Source organism: Muscardinus avellanarius, assembly GCF_963383645.1.
Source record: "Muscardinus avellanarius genome assembly, chromosome: 12".
NCBI classification, from domain to species: domain Eukaryota; kingdom Metazoa; phylum Chordata; class Mammalia; order Rodentia; family Gliridae; genus Muscardinus; species Muscardinus avellanarius.
Window position 1 is genome coordinate 98,613,295 of NC_137798.1, and position 20,382 is coordinate 98,633,676.

A 20,382-nucleotide genomic window follows, 5' to 3' on the forward strand; every position below is an offset into this window, starting at 1 on the left:
CCAGTTGTTATAAAAGAACAGAGCCCATTCTCCTTCCCTGGCCCAGAGTAATCCCTGAATTATGCACAATATCCGGAACAGAGAAATGGCCCCAAATTTAATTTTCTGGTTTCTGAAAAGTTGACTTAATCAGACCAAGCCCAGAGGCAGCAGTCCCCAGGCGGGCGCCCCAGAACCGTGCTGCACCTAGCCTGAGCACCTGCAGACACAGTCACACCACCTGGCAGGGCGAGCCACCTGCAAGCGTCTGTGTGCACCGTGGGTGAGTGCACGTGTGTGCTCTGCATGCATGGCAACTGTGGACAGTGAGTGTCTTACCTGTACATATCTCTGTGGTATCTGTGTGTCTGTGTGTAGCACATAGTATGTCTGTAGTGTGGCGTATGTGTGCACCTGTGTTTGCTGTGGGGGTGTGCATACATGCAGGTATTCATGCAAAAAAAATGTAGGCATCTGTGATGTGTTTCTCTGTGGGTCTGCCATGTGCATGTGTGTGTCTGTGTGTGGTGTGATACATGTGGCTATGTGCCTATGCTGTGTATCTGTGTGTGTCTGTGTGATATGTGTGTGCATACCTATGTGTACGTGTGGCCTGTGTGCAAGTGTGTACATGTGTTTATGGTGCACAGCGGGTGTGTGTGTGAGCACCCATGTGTGTCTGCATAGCACAATGTCCATGCCAGGTGGGGCCAAGCATGTGCTCAACCCGGGCTCCTTGGGACCTCCCGGTGCGCGGTTCTATGTATTTCCTGTGGTTGTGCAGAACCATAGTTTGAAGGGACACGGCGGTGCTGTGTGATATTCTAGGATGATTGTCATCCACATACTGTCTGAGGTGCAGAGAGGGGAAGAAGCAGGTGCCCACTGCTGGGGCTGCAGCCTCTCCTGACTCCCCGAAGTCACCGAGCAAATTGATACCCAATGCGTCATGAAGGGGCAGTGTGGTCCAGGACTGGAGCTTCTCCTGAAATCTCAGTAGAGTCTACTCCCTTAACAATTTTGTGAGCCGCCGAGTACCCTAGGATAAATCCTTTCTACCCTAGGATAAACTCTCCTCCATCAGCTAGTCAGAGTGGACTCGGTTGTCTGCATCTGAACCTGGTTGGTTCTAGAATCTCCCTACAGTGGGCATCCCCAGGACCCTTGTTAGTCCAGAGTGGAGACCCCAGACTCGTGGATGTGAGTTTTCAAGGAGAGGGAGGAACTTCCCTGAGATCCAATTTCCTGTAGCTATGATCGCTAGAGCCAAACACTGATCAGGCGACCCTGTTCCTAGAACAGATTCTTCATCATTTTAATTTTCATTTTTATTTTTTTATGCTGAGGGTGGAACCCAGGGAATTTCTGCCACTGAGCTCCATCCCCAGAATTTTCTTATTATTTTATTTAATTCTTTATTTTTTGTGGTACTGGCAATTGATCCCGGGGGCATTCTACCTCTGAGCTATACCCCTAGCCCTTTTTTTTTAAAAAAAACATTTTTGTTTTTAATTTTAGAACAGGAGCTTGCTAAGTTGCCGAGGCTGGTCTCAAACCTGTGATCCTCCTGTCTCAGCTTCCCAAGTACTTGGATTATAGATGTGCACCACAATGCTATTTTTTTCTTCCCGGTTTTGTTTTGAGATTGAGTGTCACTAAGTTACAGTCCTGGTCTCGAACTTATTATCCTCCTGCCTCAGCCTCCCAAGTTGCTGAAATTACAGATCTGTGCCACCATTTTAAAGAAAGCCAGTAAGGACTAAAGGAGAACCCTCCCATCTTTCCAAGCTCATAAAATCCATATTATCAAAGTTAAAGTTTTGACCTGAAATAATTTTAGAAAAGTTGTAAAAGTAGGACCAAGTCCCGATGGACCCAATCTCCCCTTACACCTTACATACCCACAGGACAGTTGTTAAAAGCATGAGAACGTTAACACCGGCATAACTGCAAAGGTTTTAACTGCAAACTTTGAGTTTCATCCTGTCTTTTCTTTTAATGTCCTTTTACCATTGCAGGATGCAGCCCAGGCTGCCATGTTGTACTCTGCAGCTGTGTGTGTGTGTGTGTGTGTGTGTGTGTGTGTGTGTGTGTGTGTTAACCTTTCTCTTTGTTATCCTATCACCTCTTTCCAACAGAAAAGTGCCTCAATTATTTGCACATGCTCAAGGCCGGGAAACACGCTTGCAATATGAGACGGGCCATGTCTCAGAACAATTTAGGGCAATTTCCCCCCACGTCCAGCGCCAGTGGAGCCTCCTGTTAGAAATTGGCAGGGGGAGGCCACGGTGAAGACCACGCTGGAGCAAGATGCGGGACGCATGCCAGAGAGCAATTGCCACACACCACTCCAGCCAAGGAAGCGGGGAGCAAGCCGGGGTCGCTCCCCCGGAATCCTAATCGAGGGAAACAGGCTGGAGAAGGTCACTGCAGGAGCCGTGGGAGCCAGGCTGGCGAGAAGGTGACAGGGGAGGTCAAGGCCAAGTAGCGGAATAACGTTCTCAGCAAGAGGGTTCCATGAGAAGATGATGAATCTCCCCACTTCAACATGTCACCGATGGGCTTGGAAGCCACAGATGAAAACAGAGGTAACATAATTATTTCCATGGGCCGCCTGGATGTGAAAAGAAAAAAGAAAAAAAAGAAAAAAGAAAAACACCACAGGGTCATAAAAATGAATGAATCACCCAGCCAGGGAGATGAGAGAGCTCTGTAAAGATTTAGAGAATTCGTGTGTGTTTAATGTTACTTTCACAGCGAGCTGAGTGCCCTCAAAAGGTGCTAAATTAAAACGAGACAGGCTGAGTCCAATTTTCTCACTAAAATGGTTTTTAGCACTGAAGCTCCTGACCCAAGGTTCGATGCTTCCACTGTAGGAAAAACACATGTATACCCGATTTGGCTCATAAAAACGGCGAACAGCACACCTTTCTGTCTTACGGAGGAATGCTCAAATCCACCTAATACTGCCCTGCCATAACCAATTCCATACAGGCCCAGGGGCAGAGCTCTGCCTTTCTTCACAGAATATGTTTCGTTTTTATTTTTCAGACAACTAATTAGAAGGCAAGGGGCCTCCTTATTCAGGGCCACAAGACTCACAAAGGTTTCTCGAGGGTATTTGGCAGTATTCTAAGACTTTAGACAAGGGAGCCACAATGCTGGGCCAAGCCCCCCTTTTCAGTTGAAAATTATTTTCAGCAAACATGAGTCTCACTGCAGTCTGACCAGAAAGCTCATACACTGCTGCATGAGCCGCAGTGTGGACGGCTTCCCTACGTCTCCTACGCATGGCTGGCTGGGAAACCAAGGTCCCCTTCCCTCCTGACGGGACGGACTCTGGCTATGCTTAGCGCTTCCTCTGGAACCTCTTCACCACGTCAGATCCAGGTGTGTGATGTTTAATTCCAGGGTATGTGTGGACCACGTGGCACCGAATCTAGAAGGTTCCACGTCTTCACCACTCACAGCCCCGGATGAAAACCACCCAACGAGGGAGAGAAGAGACCTCAGACATGACGCTTCCACCAGGGGATTTCTTCTCTTTCCTCCCAAAGGGTGAGAAGGATCTCTAAGATAACAGATATAAAAGCATTATTAAGATGATGCATAATATATAAGACACATTATTAAGATGATGGCAGATTTTTTTAAATCCTCTTTTTTTTTTAAATTCTCATTTTGGGAAATAAATGATACAACACAAATCCTATTTATTTATTTATTTATTTGCGATACTGGGGATTGAACCCAGGGGCATTCTACCTCCAAGCTACCCTCCCTAGCCCTATTTTTTATTCTTTATTTTGAAGCAGGGTCTCACTAAGTTGCTGAGGCTGGCCACGAACTGCAATCCTCCTATCTCAGCCTCCCAAGGACTGGGACTACAAGCACGTGCCACCAGGCCCAGCTTCCTTTTTATTTTAAATCCTTCTACTGGTAGGTATTCTAAACTAAAGTGTATACCTCTCTGTACCTTTGTAAGCAGAAGATTCTGGACAGAAAGCCTCCTCGTCTTGGCCAGCCAGGCTGTCATCAGCCGGGGTCATCAAGAGCCTTCGTTAACGGGGCAGAGCTGGGTTCACGTGAGGTTTCTCCGACCTCCCTGCCCACGCGAGAGCCAGCTCCTCTTTGTCTGCCTCTGACAATGTTCTTTCTCCCCTCTGTTTTTGTAGCTTACAATGCACTGGGGGTTGGGAAACCAGATCTTCAAACCTGGAATTGTTTGATAAACGAATCGTCATAGTGAACTTTGATTCACAGGGTTGGGACAAAGGAAAGCTCTGATTTCATCTCACTAGTGCCTGGACCTGGCCTGGGCCTGGGTCTCTGAGCTGTGCACTTTAGAATTTCCAAAGTCCTCATGGGGACTGTGGCTGAGGAGGCCTAGGAGATGCTGGGAATGTTTCTGAAGATGCCCCCAGGGGCTGGTGATGTTCCCCTGGGGTCTTGTCTCTGTGGCCTAGAGTTCGGCCTCTGCACAAATGCCGACTAAGGCCATCTGGAAGCGAGGATGTAGTCAGCAGCCAGCCCTTGTTCTCCTCACGACTGCTTCAGATAAACCCCTTGACTTCAGAAAAGGAATTGCCAGACCACACAATAGTTCATAGACCAAAATAGAAATTTTTATTTCCAAACATATAGCAGATACTTAAAAAAACATAAACAACAATAACAAATCAAACCATCTTTTAGAACACTGTTACTTCCAACTTGAACAGGAGAAGAGGATTGGGAACCTGGATATAATTTTAAAATAGAGCACTGAGAAAAATCGAGGGGTCTTCGTGTCCCTCCCCACAAAGCCAGGAAGGGGAGGAAGCCCTTGGTCAGCTTTGGACTTGATATGACCCGAGATAACACACACACACACACACACACATGTTCCAAGCCCATCACGTGGCTTCAGCGCTGCTAGTCTGCCTCCCGAGAAAGCTTAATTCATTGCAAATGTGTGCTCCATAATTACAAGCACCATGACAAGAGGATATGGTCCCTCCGCACACTGTTTATATAACAGAACATTTTAAACAATTCAATTCGTTTTTGACGCCAAAACCCACTTATGCAGCACCTGCACACAAGTACCCCCCCACACACACACACTCTCCTCCTCCTGGTTTGCACTGCATGAACCACACCATTTTAGCCACATGAACTGGTCAGTATCAGGTTAAGAGTGACCAGAAGGTGGGGCAGAAGGTGGAGTGGATCCAGGCATGGTGGCGTGCACCTGTAACTCCAGTACTTGGGAAGCTGAGACAGGAGAATCACAGGTTTGAGACCAGCCTCAGCAACTTGGAGAGATTCTCAGGAACCTAGTGAGAGCCTGTTTCAAATAAAAGAGCTGAGGTGTAGCTCATAGGTAGAATGCCTCTAGGTTCAATCACCAGTACCAAAAACATCAGAAAGAACAAAAGAAAGAAGAAAGAATGAATGAAAGAAGAAAGGAAGGAAGGAAGGAAGAGAAAGAAAGAAAGAGAGAGAGAATGTTTGCTCCTGTAGACTTGGCTGAGGGTGGAGTGCGTGCCTTAGGGAATGGAATGTCCAGGTTGGTTCTGGGAGACGTGAGGCTCTGTGGCTACTGCACCTTTTCTTGGGAGGAAAGACAAATGAAACTAACCAATCCTGTGGGGTGAAATCTTTGGAAGGAGAGGGCTGGCCTCTTGGACTTGGAATGAAGGAGAAAAGTACTCATTCTTCCACACTAGTATTGAGGGGAAGGGGAAGGAGAGGGAGAGACGATGGAGGGAGGGAGGGAAGGAGGGAAGGAGGGAGGGAGGGGAATACACACACACACACACACACACACACACACACACACACACACACGGGCAAAATTGGGACTCACAAAACCCTCCTTTATAAGCAGGTTATTTGAGAAAAGAAGGCAGCATTATTTCTGCACCAGCCCAAGGAGGTTTCCAGGTAACAGAGACCTAAGGTGTCAGTCGCCCTTCCCTGGTTGGAGAATGTCAGGGCGGACGACCTGCTCCGAGAAGATGCATCCAGTGCTGGACTTGCAGAAAGGGTCCAGGGTCCTCGTGGTCTTCCCGAGTTCCCACTGACTGGGGTGGGGGCTCTGTTGCCCTCAGGCCCAGGGCTGGGAGGCAAGGCTGCCGGCTGGGCTTCTGCATGAGATGTGTGTCTGGTACATGCACATGTCACATGTACACACAGTGCTCGTGAGCACATGCAACTCTCTCTGTCCACTTCCTCATCCCAGTGAAACTTCTGGAACACACACAGCCATTGCCTGTTTGCTCCCTCCACGAAGGAGCTGGAGCCACGCAGCAGGGTGTGACCTGGCAAAGCAGACTCTGTTCTGCCCTTCCCTGTGGGCAGTGGGCTGTGTCTATCTCCGGGGGAGGCAGACGGTGTCCACATGCCCTCGCCCCTGGCACGCCATCCCAGTGCTGCCAGCTCCTGCTGGGGCAGGAGTCACGGTGCTGGTTGGTGGGCATGGGCCCGGGGAAAGAGCCCTGCAGCCCTGCTCTGGTGTGACACCGCCAGCTAACCAGCTGCCTAACTAGCAGTGTTCCGTAGCCTCCAGAGGAGAGAGCAGTTCATCAACAAATGGGTCACTGTACACCAACCCAGAAAGTCCCAACTTGCTATTCTCAACCACAGTATATTGTCATGGTTCTAGACTATTTTTGGGGGGGATACAAATTACAATCAACTCTGCAGCATTTAGGGGCTTGCTCACCCACAGCCCTGGGCCTCCTTCTACGCCTCTGCTCTGAGACCCAGCACAGTCCTCAGAGCCTAGCATGTGTTTCCTTCTCCTTCTGCCAAGCCCAGGTCCTTTCCCTGTCCTGCCCAGTGCCCTGGCCGCCCTGATCCGCCTCCTCTGCCTGTATGGCTCACAGCATCATAGCAAGACACCCGGGGGCTGCAAGATGCCCTCACGCAATGCCCTGGCCTGGCTTGGCCTCTTCTAGGGTGCAGTCCTGATTTCTGGTCTGTGAGCTGCGCCAAGAGCAGAGCTGCGCCAAGAGCACAGCCTAGATTTTATCTATCCTAAATTTTCAAGTGCAAAGCCCAGCACAGAGATGGGTCTCAGAACACCTGTCACATGGAATTAGAATGAAAAGAGGATTTGGATATTTCTGTCCATAGGAAGAGGGCCACGGGGACAGGGTGGGTCACACGAATGGCCAGCAGGTATGCGAACCAGTGGGATCCATTGCTTTCTCCAAAGGCCCTCTTTTTTCTCCCCTCCTCCCCCAGGGTCCTGCACAGAGCATGACTTGAGGCATTCCTCCTCCCCACCTTCTCTACCAGGAGTTCCTGAACCCGAGCACTGTGTGTTCTTCTAGAAAGAACACTCAATTTCAGGGTGAAACCAACATAGAATCAGGTATTTTTAAATTTTGTCCAACCTGGACCCAGAAGACAGGATATAAACTGTAAAATCTCTCCCAGCCCCTCATTTCCTAAAGGCCACCAAATGCCACTTACTGCAGGAAGGACGGAATCTCAGAACACAGGAGCATCATTCAGATGAAATTAAATCTTAGGTAAGGAAAAACTCAAGGTGTTTATCCTGAATTTTTCCTTTTGTTTTTGGGTAGTAAAAGCTTTGCCACTGGGCTTTGTCCTTGAGTAAAAGTTGGGAGCTCTGAAGGTACAGGGTGACAGTCTCTGTCTCTGTCTCTCTCTCTCTCTCTCTCTCCCACCACCCATCTTAACTCATCATAAATATGGCATAAAGTTGCGCATCTTAACTACTTCAGTGAAGGCTCAGTGGCACTGAACCTGACCTCGACTCTGGCCTCCGATTCTTTTCCACTTCCCTGTTCTCTCCAGCTAGACCCGCTCGCTCCAGCGCAGACCTTCACATCCCCACAAAGCATTTTAGTCACCATCAGGCCCTGCCTCTCATGGAATGGATGGAGGAAGGATCGCTGGTGCCATCTCACAATCAGCGGCCTGAGCAATCCTGCCAGGCAGGATGGTCCCAGGCCTGGGCGCCTGTCATTCCTCTGGGCCCCCAGGCTGCACAGGCCAGGCTTCCTTCTCCTGAAGCTGCAGGTATAAGCATTATTTGACCCCTCTGGGAAGTCTGAGACAAGTAAGGCCTAAGAGATGGAACTGGGTCACATTATCCAGAGCCCATTTCCTCTGTGCCCAGGAGCGCACCAGGCATCTAGAGACACTCGCCTCTGTTTTCAATGCAATTCAGCACACACAGCTGAAGTTGCTGCCCCTGCTGGGTGTCATTCATGACCATGGGCCTCACAGTGGGCGGGAAGTGGGATGGTGTGGGATCATAGATGACCTGCTGAAAGGTACTGCCCATGGTGACCCTCTAGGGGCTGAGGGCCAGGCTGCAGGAAGCTGGTCCAGAAGGCTCTGCCTGGTCCCACCCACTGAGGTCCTTCCTTAGAGGCTGCGGGGATTGCAACCAGCAGGGCCAGCTGAAGTCCTGCCTTTCAGCACAGGCTTTGGAGCCAGACAACCTTAGGTTCAAATTCTACTTTGGCCTGGGCAAGTGTCTATCTCTGAGTCACATAGGGCTAAAGTTCTTTCAAACCCTGGGGGGAGGGAGGTTGTGCAAACTAGCTACCATCAGGCCCTGCCTCTCATGGAATGGATGGAGGAAGGATCGCTGGTCCCATCTCACAATCAGTGGCCTGAGCATCCCCTGCCAGGCAGGATGGTCCCAGGCCTGCTCACAAAGCGCCTCCACCAAAAGGGCAGGCGTGCGGCACGCTCTTTGTTCTTGTGGTCAGCGTTCCCGCTGCCCCCTCTGCTGGGCACCTCCAGGCTCTCCTGGCCTCACCTGCCCTCCTTACCTTCCCGCCCCACCCACTCCCACCTCTATAATCACTGGGTCCTACAAGAGCCACTCTGCACCTGGAGAACAGATGACTACAAAAAGGGAGGGGAGGCCGGGCGTGGGGGCTCACGCTTGTCATCCCAGCACTCGGGAGGCTGGAGGATCGCGGTTCTTGGACAGCCTCAGCTACTTAGCGAGACCCTTCACAACTCAGTGAGACCCTGTTTCCAAATAAACTATAAAATAGGTCTGGGAGAATAGCCTGGAGGTAGAAAGCCCCTGGGTTCCACCCCAAGTACCAAAAAATTAAAAAATTAAAAACTAAAAAAAAAAAAATAGAACTGGGATGTTGCTCAGAGGTACAGTGCCCCTGGGTCCCATCCTCAGTACCAAGAAAAAAAAAAAAAAGAAAGAAAAGAAAGCAAAGGAAAGGGAGCAGCAGGGACAGATGAGAGGGGCCACCATCACCAGTGATCTTCCTCAGCCGGCTCACACACACACACACACATGCATACACGCACGCACATACCCACACTCACACACATGCTTGGACCAGGCTGTGATAGTCGCAGGTCTTATCAACTCTAAAAATCCTGTCTCTTTAGGGCCGGGGAATAGTGCACACACACAGGTTCCACGTGGCACCTTCCTCTACTGGCACCTTAGCTCACAGCGTGGCTATCATTAAAGAGGCCACAAAGTCATGTCATGTCAAGAACAATTGTCTGCATCCACTTTAAGCAAAAGAGATTACACTTGTCAAGCACCTGTCAATGGGCTATTGTAGCATATACAACTGTTTATATAAAAGTAATGAAAATACAATTCTCTTTTTAAGAAATAATTATACAAAAAAGTAGACTTTAGGGCATCATTATCAAAGTTTAAAAACAGACAGACCTCCCCACTCCCAGGTCTCTTTCTCTTTCTCTCTCTCTCTCTTTTGCAGTGCTGGGGACGGAGCCCAGGGCCTCACCCGTGATAGGCCAATGTTCCACCAGCAAGGCACACCCCTGCCTTCTCTCCTGGAAGGTGCTGAGGGGGCAGGATTGTGTTGGAGAGAGCAGGGCTCCCCCTGTGGGCGGGCCTCAGTGACTGGGTCAGCTCTAGTGGAGCAGCCTCTCGCTGTGTGGCCATGGGTAAGTGCCTTCCCCTCTCTGGGCCTCAGATTTCTCATCTGTGGAGTGGGAGAGCAGCAGTGGAAGCCTCCAGAGTCCCCTGCCTCAGTTGGACCAGCCAACTCAGTGAGCACCTGGGCTCAGCCGCCTGGGCTGAGGTCCAGGTTGGCCAGCCTGATTGTCCAGCACAGTTGGCCTTGTGGCTTGGTTTCCAAACATCTGGAGGAAAGTGTGCTTTCGGAGTCAGTGCCGGGACCCCTCCCTGCAGATACCTCCCTCTTCGCTTCTGGGGCCACTGAGAGAGCTGTGCCTGCCATCGCGGGGCCTGATGCTAGGAAGGGAGGGACCTGCCTGTGTGCGAAATCAGTGCTCTGGGACTCAGGACCCTCTCGAGCCTCAGTTTCCCCTCTGTATAAAGTGCCTCTCTGGGTTTTGAGCACTGCATGATTCCAAATCTGATACAAGCCTGAGGAACTGCCCTCTGGGTGCTTATTCATAGCTGAGCGGATAAAATCTATTTGTAAGCGGTGGGCACTATGTATTTTCTAAAGAGAAAAAGTTTAGTGTCCACTTAGGGAATCATGCTCAGTTTGAAAGCATGTAGGGACCCTTCCAGAATTCCCTGGTAAGGAAGAGCCAAGCGTTTGGCCTTGGTGCCCAACAGGAAGTCACCTGGCTCCTTCCCAGGCTGCCTAGACCTGGCTGGAAGGGGGAGATTGGATGGCCTGGGCCCTGGCCCCTGAGGGGTGCTGGTGGGACACTGGTTGCCAGGGCACCTCCTGTCTGTACAGGCCCTTCTGGGGAGGGGAGGGAGCCCTGTAGACAGGCCGAGCTCTGTCTCTGTCTTGTGCCCTTGACCCCTGACCCCTGACCCCTGGCATGGCGGGCACTTCCTTCTGCCCTAGGCTCAAGGTCTGGCACGATGGGGACAGAAGTGTTGTGTTTCTCCCCGGCTCTGCCGGGGGCTGCTGCACACAAGATATGCTTCATCTTCTTGATGGATTTACTTATTTACGTATTTTTTTAATTTAATTTTTTGTGGTACTGAAGATTGAATCCAGGGGCATTCTACCCCTGAGCTACCCTCCCAGCATTTTTAATTTATTTTTTTGTTTTCAAACAGGGTCTCACTAAGTTGCTGAGGCTGGTTTAGAACCTGCCATCCTCCTGTCTCAGCCTCCCAAACGCTGGGATTACAGGCTTGCACCACCGCACCTGACCTGATAGAAATTTTAAAAAGTTCATCTCCTCCCCTTTCTTCTTGAACAAAACACATAAACCAAAATCTAACTCTTTCCTAGACTGGGTGCCAGGATCATGGGCATTCAGCAGCGGCCCGAGCAGGGCCTGCGAAGGCTCTGCGCGCAGTGGCACCGTTCCACGGCGCTTTTGTGGTTCTATGCTCTTCTCTCCGGTTCTTCTTCTCCTCCCTTCATGCCTCTGTCTCGTCTCTTGCTGTGTCTGCCTCTGGTCAACACGTTTCTACCTTTATCCCTTTGTGGTTTCAAAACCTGGACACAAGCAGGGCATGGTGGTAGACCACTGTAATCCCAGTGCTTGGGAGGCTGAGGCAGGAGGATTACAGGTTTGAGGACAGCTTCAGCAAGCACTGAGAGAGACTGTCATCAACCGAAAAAGACCCTGTTTCCAAATTAAAAAAAAAAATTGGCCTAGGGTTATAGCTGGAAGGTAGAATGCCTCTGGGTTCAATCCCCAGTACCACAAAAAATAAGATAAAATAAATAAAACCTGGACATGTATATTTGTTCTCATTCATGTGTGAAGCAAGAGCCCCTGGGCTCTGAGTGGGATTCTTGCTCTCCCATGCTGGGGGATCTATGCTAACATCCGGGTTCTGGGCTGGCTTCGGGTGCCATAAAAGTAACATGACATTGTTCCCACTTTGCAGGGTCAAGATACAAATGCTATCAAATCCCGCTGGAGAAGCGCGCTGCTGGGAACTTTCTCAACTACAAATAGACATCAGGTATGAAATTAGAATACTGGGCACTTACAGAAAAGGATATAAAAATCCTATACATTATTCCCCAATCTTACATAGTACACATTTAGTATAAATACAAAGACAACACTGTATAAAAAGTGAGTTCGCTCTGGGAAGCCCGACACAGATTCACACAGCTGCAGCTCTGCTGGTCTCCGGCTTCCAGTTTACCCAGCGGCCACCGCAGGAGGGCCCTGGGTCTGCAGGAGCTTGAGAGAGAAGGTCACCTGCGTGTCCCCGGTGGGCTAGGTGGGCGGGGGGCCGTTGTAGCGGAGCATGAGCATGAAGGAGCGGGCGAAGTTGTTGGCCAGCGTGCAGCTGCGGTCCTCGTCCCCCACGGGCAGCAGGAAGAGCAGAAGCAGGAAGAGCAGGAGGAGGCCCTGCAGGGGCAGCGCCACGCAGCAGGCCTTCCGGAGCAGGGAGCAGGGGCCCCGCCAGCGCCGTCGAGTCTGCAGAAACAGCACAGGATGTTAGGGTCCGAGAGTCGCCCCCTTACCCAAATAACGAAGGACACACCAAGGTTGCAAATCACAAGCAGAGTTTATGGCGCTGCGGCTCTTACTGGCAAGCCAGTGGTCGGAACGCCTTCACTGGCTTGCCTGTCAGTAGAGGAATTGCCCAGCAGCTACCAGAAGGAGCCTCTGGCCGAGCTAGCGTTCAGCCTCAGTAGACAGCAAAGAAAGTGGTCAGAGCTCGACCCAGAGCTCACTCCAGGGTCCAAATTTATAGCCCCAGAAGGGAGTGGTCACACATGTCATGGCCCGCCAAAATTAGGATACGACCAATCAAATAAGAAGGTAAAAAAGTACAACCAATGATTTTAAAAGCAAGCACACACACACTTGAATCACAGCAAATGGTTTTAAAGAACAGCCTTTCTACGTCACCGCCCGCCAAGGAATGACTATCTCCCTCATGCAGGGTATGTGCTCGGTTACCATGGTAACCTCTAGCCCGGGCTATGAACCGCCAGATGTTTGCTTGCAGATAAGACGGTGGCAGGCTCAGAACTCATTTCCAAGAAAACTAGCTTTAGGTTCTAAAACATTTTAAAATACTTCAGAAATATTTCAAACTCTAAAGAAACGGCTCTTTAACATCAAGACAAGAATCTTAAAAGACAGGTTTAACCTTAAAACAATACTTAACAGCAAACCAGGCTCTTAGATTAAAACAACTTTTAACATACAAGTAAATGAGGCATAAGCAAGCAGTTTTACAGAAGCCAGAACTTGAGCAGGCAGTTATTAGAAGCAGGAACTTGCAAGTTTATTCTAAATAATTCTAAATCCAAATATCTTAATTCTCAAAAATAACTCCTAACATTACTAACATTACTTCGACTTAATTCTATATCTTAACTCTATATCCTAATATCTTAATTCTATAAGGGGAGAGGGATTTTCCTAACTTAATTCTAAAAAGGGAGGGGGATGTTTTTCACAGCACTCTTACATGGACAGACATGAGGGCGGCCAGGAAAGACGCACTTGACCCCTGTGTCGTCGCATGCATCTCAGTTTGCCCATCTGTGATATGGGGCTAGTGCAAGTTTTTCCAGAAACAAAGATCTCCACAGTGTTTTCAAGTCACTTGAGATGTGAAAGGAAGAAAATGAATAAAACCCCAGCCTTTGCCAGCGATGGCGGGGATCCTTACCTGGCGCATAGGCCAGCTTTAATTTATAGTGATCCGACTTAAAGGTTTTTCAGCATTAGAGTGGCGTGAAAGGGATACACAGTCAGTAGAAACCATATTTTAGTTTCTGAATCTTGCTCTTTTCCTAGGCTAGAGGCACGTGGTCCCTCGGTCCCTCAAGCTGTTGGGCAGCAGCAGCGGCAGCCAGGTGAGCTGACGGGCGCTCCCCGGTGCGCCGTGTGGCTGAGCGGGATGTGCAGAGGGCAGGTGTACTACATGCATTTTCAACTTGATGTTTTCAACTTACGATGGGTTTATCAGGACATAAACTCATTGTAAACGGAGAAGTGTCTATATAAGAGCGCTCGCTGTGACTCTTGAGATTAACTTCTTCAAATTAAAATTTCCCACCAGGCATGGTGGCACACTCCTGTAATCTTAGTACTTGGGAGGCTAAGGCAGGAGGATCACAGATTCAAAGCCAGCCTCAGCAATTTAGTGTGACCCTGTTTCAAAATAAGGGCAATGGGCGTGGGGTGTGGCTCGGAGGTAAAATGACCCTGGGTTTGATCCCACGTACAAAAGAAAAAAAATCCAAAACTCCCACAAATTTCTCATCTTGAAATCGGGTAATAATGGTAGTGACTTGATGTGATGATTACATGATACAGACCCTGGCAGATGGCAGGCCCTCCAGAGCTCCAGCCCTCATTAGTGTGTGTTATTAATGTCCCCACCATCTGTTACAATTTGGATATAATGCCACCCCGAAGAGCTCAAGTGTTGGTAATGCAGAAATGCTCAGAAAATCATTGAAACAAGGATCTGACTCATCAGTGGATTCATCTGATGGATCCTTCTGAATGGATTTCCTGGTAACTGTAGGCAGGTCTAGTATGGCGGGGGAGGTAGGTCACTGGGGGTGTGGCCATGGGGACTACATCTGTCCCTGGTTCCTTCTGCTCTCCTCTGCTCTGGCTGCCCTGTGAAGCTCTCCCCGTCACACCCTGCTGCCGTGATGTCTCTGCCTTGAAGCCAGCCCACCATGGACTGAATCTCTGAAACCGTGAGTCAGATCAATCTTTCCTTCTCTAAGTTGTTCTTATCAGGTATTTTGGTCACTACGGGACTAATACACCATCCAAATAATCACCATCACCACTGTCTCCAGGATAGGTAACATCATCAGCACCATGTCCATCCTCCTCCTCCTCCTCATCATCATCCTCATCATTTCCTTCCTTACTTCCTCCCATCCTTCCTTCCTTTTACTGTTTTTCTTCTTCTTCATCAACATCATTACCACCACCAGTATCACCTGAAGGCCATCTCACAAGCCCAATGTCTTGTGGACTCCTCTGCTACAACACCCATGGCAAGTCCCAAAGGGCATTTCAGAAGTTCCACAGGGACTGGCCAGGTTGGGGCTTCACGAATGTTCTGACTGTCAAAGAGTGGAGGCCAAGAGCTGGTCACTTGGGAAAGTGGAGGCTGAGCTTCAGCATGGTGCAGGGCAGGGACCATTCCTTCAGACCTGGCAAGGTGGGTACCAATCTAGATTCCACTGCACATTAGCTATGTGACTGGGCAAGTCAATAACCTCTCGGAGTCTCCATTTCCTTCTCTAAAAAATAGGGATAAAACACCTGCTCCTCACTTGCTGGGTTGTAGTGAGGCCTCACCAGAGTATATTGATACCACTATTAAAAGCTGTGCCAGCCGGGCATGGTGGCGCATGCTTGTAATCCCCGCACTTGGGATTGTAATCCTCGCTGGCTTAAGAGACCCTGTTTCCACATAAAAATGTTAAAAAAAAATAGGTCTGGGAGTGTATCCCGGAGGTAGAAGGGCTTCCAGGAACCCCAGTACCCCCCCCCCCAAAAAAAAAGCCGTGCCAGCTTTTACTATTAGTAGTATTAGTAATAGTGATAATAACACTATTGGTAACTATTTGTGCTATTATTTGCTACTAATATGATTAATAACAACAGCCTTGGTGCTATCATTATAGAATATATCTGCTGAATCCCCAAAGAAACAAAGGCTCATCCTCTGGAGAAGCAATAGCCAGTGACCGGTGCTGATGGACATGGTGGGGATGATGGCACTGCGCTTGCTGGTGGTGGTGATGGGGATGGGGATGGTGGTGGTAGTAGCGGTGATGGTGATGATGATGAAGTCAATGGTGATGGTGGTGAGGTTCTTAGAGATGAAGATGATGGGGATGGGGGTGATGATCGTGATGTCAGTGGTAATGGTGGTGGTGATGATGATTAAGACTCATTGCTAAACACAGGTATTTCTGTGACATTCTGAGCTGAGCACTTCTGTCTCTCTGCCTCTCCTGAGATCTCATCCACTCTCCTGCCCCAACTATATCTTCCAAATAATAACACTGGTCCCTCTGCCTCTAGCCTCAAACATTTGCACCCACCAACACCCATAGACACTAATTTTGTGAAAACAGACTGCTTATCACCCAAACAATAAACACTTACCTTGGCTAAAGTTACTCAGTAGTGACTTCAGGAGGGGTGTGTGTGTGTGTGTGTGTGTGTGTGTGTGTGTGTGACATTGTTTAAGCAGCTGAGCGGCCTGAGTTCACAGAGACAGCAGCTCTCCCCCAGCAGCTGGGCTGGATGGGACCTGGCTGGGGCCTGCCCACCTCAGTCTTGGGAGGCCCTAACTTCACTCCTTGACATTTCATGAAGATTTTGCCTGATTGCAAATCTCTGACTCATCCAGGAATGGGAAGGATTCGGGTAAGGGGCCTAAGACAACAGGCTGAAGGCCCACCCCAGCTTGGGTTTACACCATGACCAACACCTGCAATTGCTGGCCTCCCAAATGGAGCACCTGTCTACAGTTGTCTTCCGTGCCCTCCTCCACCCCCAGGCCGACCCTCTGCCTATTCAAGTAAGTGACTCTGCCTTGGCCATGATGCTCTAGGGAGCACATTTTTGAAGGTGCAAAGTGTGTTTGCACTTATAGGTATTGGCAGGGGTGGTCTTCAAGGGACAGGCTGCCCGCCTAGCCACTGTTCACATGGAGCTCACCTCTTCCCTCACAGTCCTAAGTTTTAAGTGACCTTTGAGACACAAGACACATTTGAATATAATTCTCAAAGGCTCAGGACACACACACACACCAAGAAACAAAACAAAAAAAAAACCCAAAACAACAATAACAACAACAACAACAAAACCCAAAACGCCTGAACTACCTTCTAAGAAGCCAACAAGGAAATTGACAGTCTCTGCTTTCCCCAGTTCCAAAAGTTCTTCTGTGCCTTGGTTTCTCCACAGAAAGCATTATCTGTCCCTTAGTCAGAACTATACAAAGAGAAAAAGAAGTCTTCCTCAGTCTGTGATGAGCTCCCTGTCTCTCCAGGCATAGGAGCGGAGTGTGGAAGAGTGCATGGTGGCAAAATGGCAGGCTGGGTGGTGTAGAGGTAAACAGATCATGAAGGTGCTGACCTCATTCATGGGTTACTCCATTTGATGTATTTTTACCGCCTAGGAGCTTGTAAAAACTATAGGCAGGTAGGGCAAGGCCGGAGACTGTGGGTCACTGGAGGCATGACCTTGGGGCCCTGGACACTTCCTACCCCGGCGTGTTCTCCCCCCCTTCCCCTTCCTCCCCTTGCTTCGCAACTGCCATGAGCTGAGCACCTCTCTTACGCCACAACCTCTGCCATGATGTTTCTGCCTTGGAGCCAGCTGACCATGGATTGAATCCTCTAAAACCAGAAGCCAAATAATTCCTTCCTCATGTTGGTTATTCTTGTCAGCTATTTTGGTCACAGTGATGAAAGGCTGACTAATACTTCTGCTGCACAGAGGGTTCTTGGGACCCAGGTACACATGTACCAGGCAGAGGGACCTGGGACTGAAGCTAGGAGAGACCTATATTGGAGGGGAACAGAGAGATGGGGTGGCCCAGGGGTGCTGTATACAGCCACAGGAGTAGACAGAGCTGCCAGCGAGACCATGCACCATGAGGAGATGGCGTTATGGCTCTCAGTAGTCCAAGGCAAGCTTCACTAATCCAGTGTCTAAAGTCTGACCAATCCTGGGATACCACCAGTGAAGAGAGAGGCACTGTATTTCCAGTGCTTCATGTAGCTCCCCACAGGTTACTTACTACCAAAGAATTGACAGTGACTTCACAGGAGAGACCAGCAGGATGTTACCATGTTAGCTGAGTGCTCAGAGCTGCGTGGCCCGTGTTGGGCACATTGGCATCATGAGCCTCTTGATTAGACACAAGAAGAAGACCCCCGCATGGCTCCTAGACATTCCTGCCAAAGCGGCATACCCAACCCAGTCACAAGAAAACACCAGGAAAATCCAATCAGAGGATGTTCCAGAGTCTCTGCCTCCACTTGAAAAGGTCCAGGTCAATTAACAGAAAGAATACCTTAACAGGTCAATTAACAGTAAAAAAAAAAAAAAAACAGTAAGGGACCCAGCTCAGGGGAGACCAACAAGGCATGCGAGCTGAACGTAATGTGCAATTCAGGACTAGACCCTGGACTGGTAAGTAATCTATAACAGGGGCTCTACGTGGTCTGCCCAGACTATGTGCTGTCAAGATTAGCTAGTCCTGAAAACAAGGGGGAGACTTACATGTACACTGTTGAGTATAACATTCTGGAAAAAGCAAAACCATAAAGACTGAAAAAAGATCAGTGGTGTCCAGGGGTTGGAGGAGATGGGGAGGGATACCAGTGGAGCACCAAGGGCTTTAGCCAACAAAACGATTCTGTATGATAGCAAAGGTGGATACGTCATCACTGTCCATTTGTCCAAGCTCCGAGAATGTACAGCCCCAAACTGCCAACTAATGACTTAATGACCAATATTGGTTCATTTGTAACGAGGGTACCACACAAATGCAAGATGCTAATAAATGGGGAAAATGGAGAGGAAGGATGGAAGAAGAGGGAGTAAATGAGAACTCTGTACATTCGGCTCAGCTTTCTATAAATGTACAGCTGCTAAAAATGTAGTCTACTAGTGAAAAAAGACTACTGAGACAGCTTAAGAATTGTGAATATGAACAGTGCAACGGTTAGACAATCATGTTTCTTCAACACTGGGTTTTATCAGCACATTTAAATAACTGAAAAAAATAAAACAGAGTAAGAGGCACCAGGAGAGTCTGAGAAGAGGAATAGGAAACAGCTGTTGGAGGAACGTGGTCACCGCCCAAGGCTGCCCAGAGGCCGGGGAAGATTCGAACAGAAATATACCCGCCGGGTGGAGGGCCGAGACAGCTACTGGTTACCCGGGGTAAATTTCAGGAGCGCGGGTGGAGGGCAGACTAGAAAATGAGAGGGTGAAGAAACAGGAAGGGCAAGGGAGGATAACCTTCCTCTGGGTCTCAGTAGTCAAAGACAAGGTTCAAACATCCAGGGTCTAGCATGCATATTTATATAGAGAGCTGCACAATGCACCACTGTCAAACTGTGGAGCCAGCCAAGATGTCCATCAACAGATGAGTGGATTACAAAACTACGGGATATGTACACAGTGTAATTTTAGTTGGCCATAAAGAAGAACAAAAGGGAAATAGATGGAACTGGAGGACATTATGCTAAGTGAGATTAGCCAGTCACAAAAAATGAGAAGTCAAATGTTCTCTCTAATATGCAGAAGCTAGGGAGAAAATGGGTCATAGGAGGGACTCTAGATGAAGAAGGAGAAACCTTAGATGAGTGAAGAAAGCGGCATAACTGAGGGAGATGGGTGGGGGGAGAAGGAAGCTCCCTAAAGCACATGATACACAGTCACAGACTTTCCAAAGTCAGCCACTGCGCTGAACAGGAGAGGGAGGGAGCGGGAGGGAGCAGGCTGGGAGGTGGGGAGGGCTAAATGAGTTCTGTGTGCATGTCTACCTCCACCATTCTATTCCTCATGATGATGTATGATTGCAATGCCCCGATAAATAAAAAAAACAAAAAGAATAAAAAATAAAAATCCAGTGTCTAAAGTTTTAGCACCAACACGTTCATAAATCAGCAATGCCCAGTTGCCTCTGGACTCAGGAGTGACAGGGTCCTGGGATGCTGACATAGTGCACGGTCTGATGTCTGTCCTTGGCTCTCCTCTTTCAAAAGTCAAAGACAGCATAGCCCCAGTCAAGCCCAGGCCTTTGGTCGTGACCAGGGAAGAACCAGAGGAAGTTGTCTCCAGAGTTGCAAGGAGAATTTCTGTGCTACAAAGTCATATCCTATTTATTAGCTGCAACCTGGCCCTGGACGGTAGCTGAGCAAAGAGGCCCAGGGGCTACTGCCTCCCCCTGAAAAAGAAGAAAGTGGTCATGAACATTAAAGACCAGACGCATGGGCATCTATGCCAGTGTCAGATGTACAGGAGGATTTTTTAAAATCATGGTTGTGAGAGCTCACTAATGCTTTCTGAGATGTGATATGATAGTATGTCATCCAGTTTAAGACACCAATTAAAAGGAGCACCATTAGCCGGGCGTGGTGGCGCACGCTTGTAATCCCCGCACTTGGGAGGCTGAGACAGGAGGATCGCACAGGTTCGAAGCCAGCCTCAGCTACTTAGTGAGGCTCTCAGCAACTTAGTGAGACCCTGTTTCCAAATAAAATATAAAATGGGTCTGGGAGTATAGCCTGGAGGTAGAAGGCCCCTGTGTCCCAGCCCCAGTACCACCAAAAAAAAAAAAAAAAAAGGAGCACCATTATTTTACTTATCACTAAATAAGAATAATAACTACCACCAAGACAGAGTGTCTGACTGGGAAGCCCCTATAAAGCTGGGTGCGTGGGGCGCCACCTTCAGGGTAGGGGATGAGGAATAAACTCTCAGAAAGGAGAGGTAAGGACG

General features: G+C 49.0%; 1 protein-coding gene across 6 annotated transcripts in view; it reads right to left on the reverse strand.

The window, feature by feature from the left end:
* Positions 1-12,132: 12,132 nt before the first annotated feature.
* The window catches only part of SYNE3 (spectrin repeat containing nuclear envelope family member 3), a gene marked incomplete at both ends in the record, with an annotated part of 53,460 nt that continues 45,210 nt past the window's right edge, over positions 12,133-20,382 (reverse strand). For all 6 annotated transcript variants that reach the window (XM_080708037.1, XM_080708038.1, XM_080708036.1 and 3 more), the window contains one exon: positions 12,133-12,336. In XM_080708037.1, the coding sequence (XP_080564163.1) occupies positions 12,133-12,336 (204 nt within the window). The remainder of the gene's footprint in view (positions 12,337-20,382) is intronic.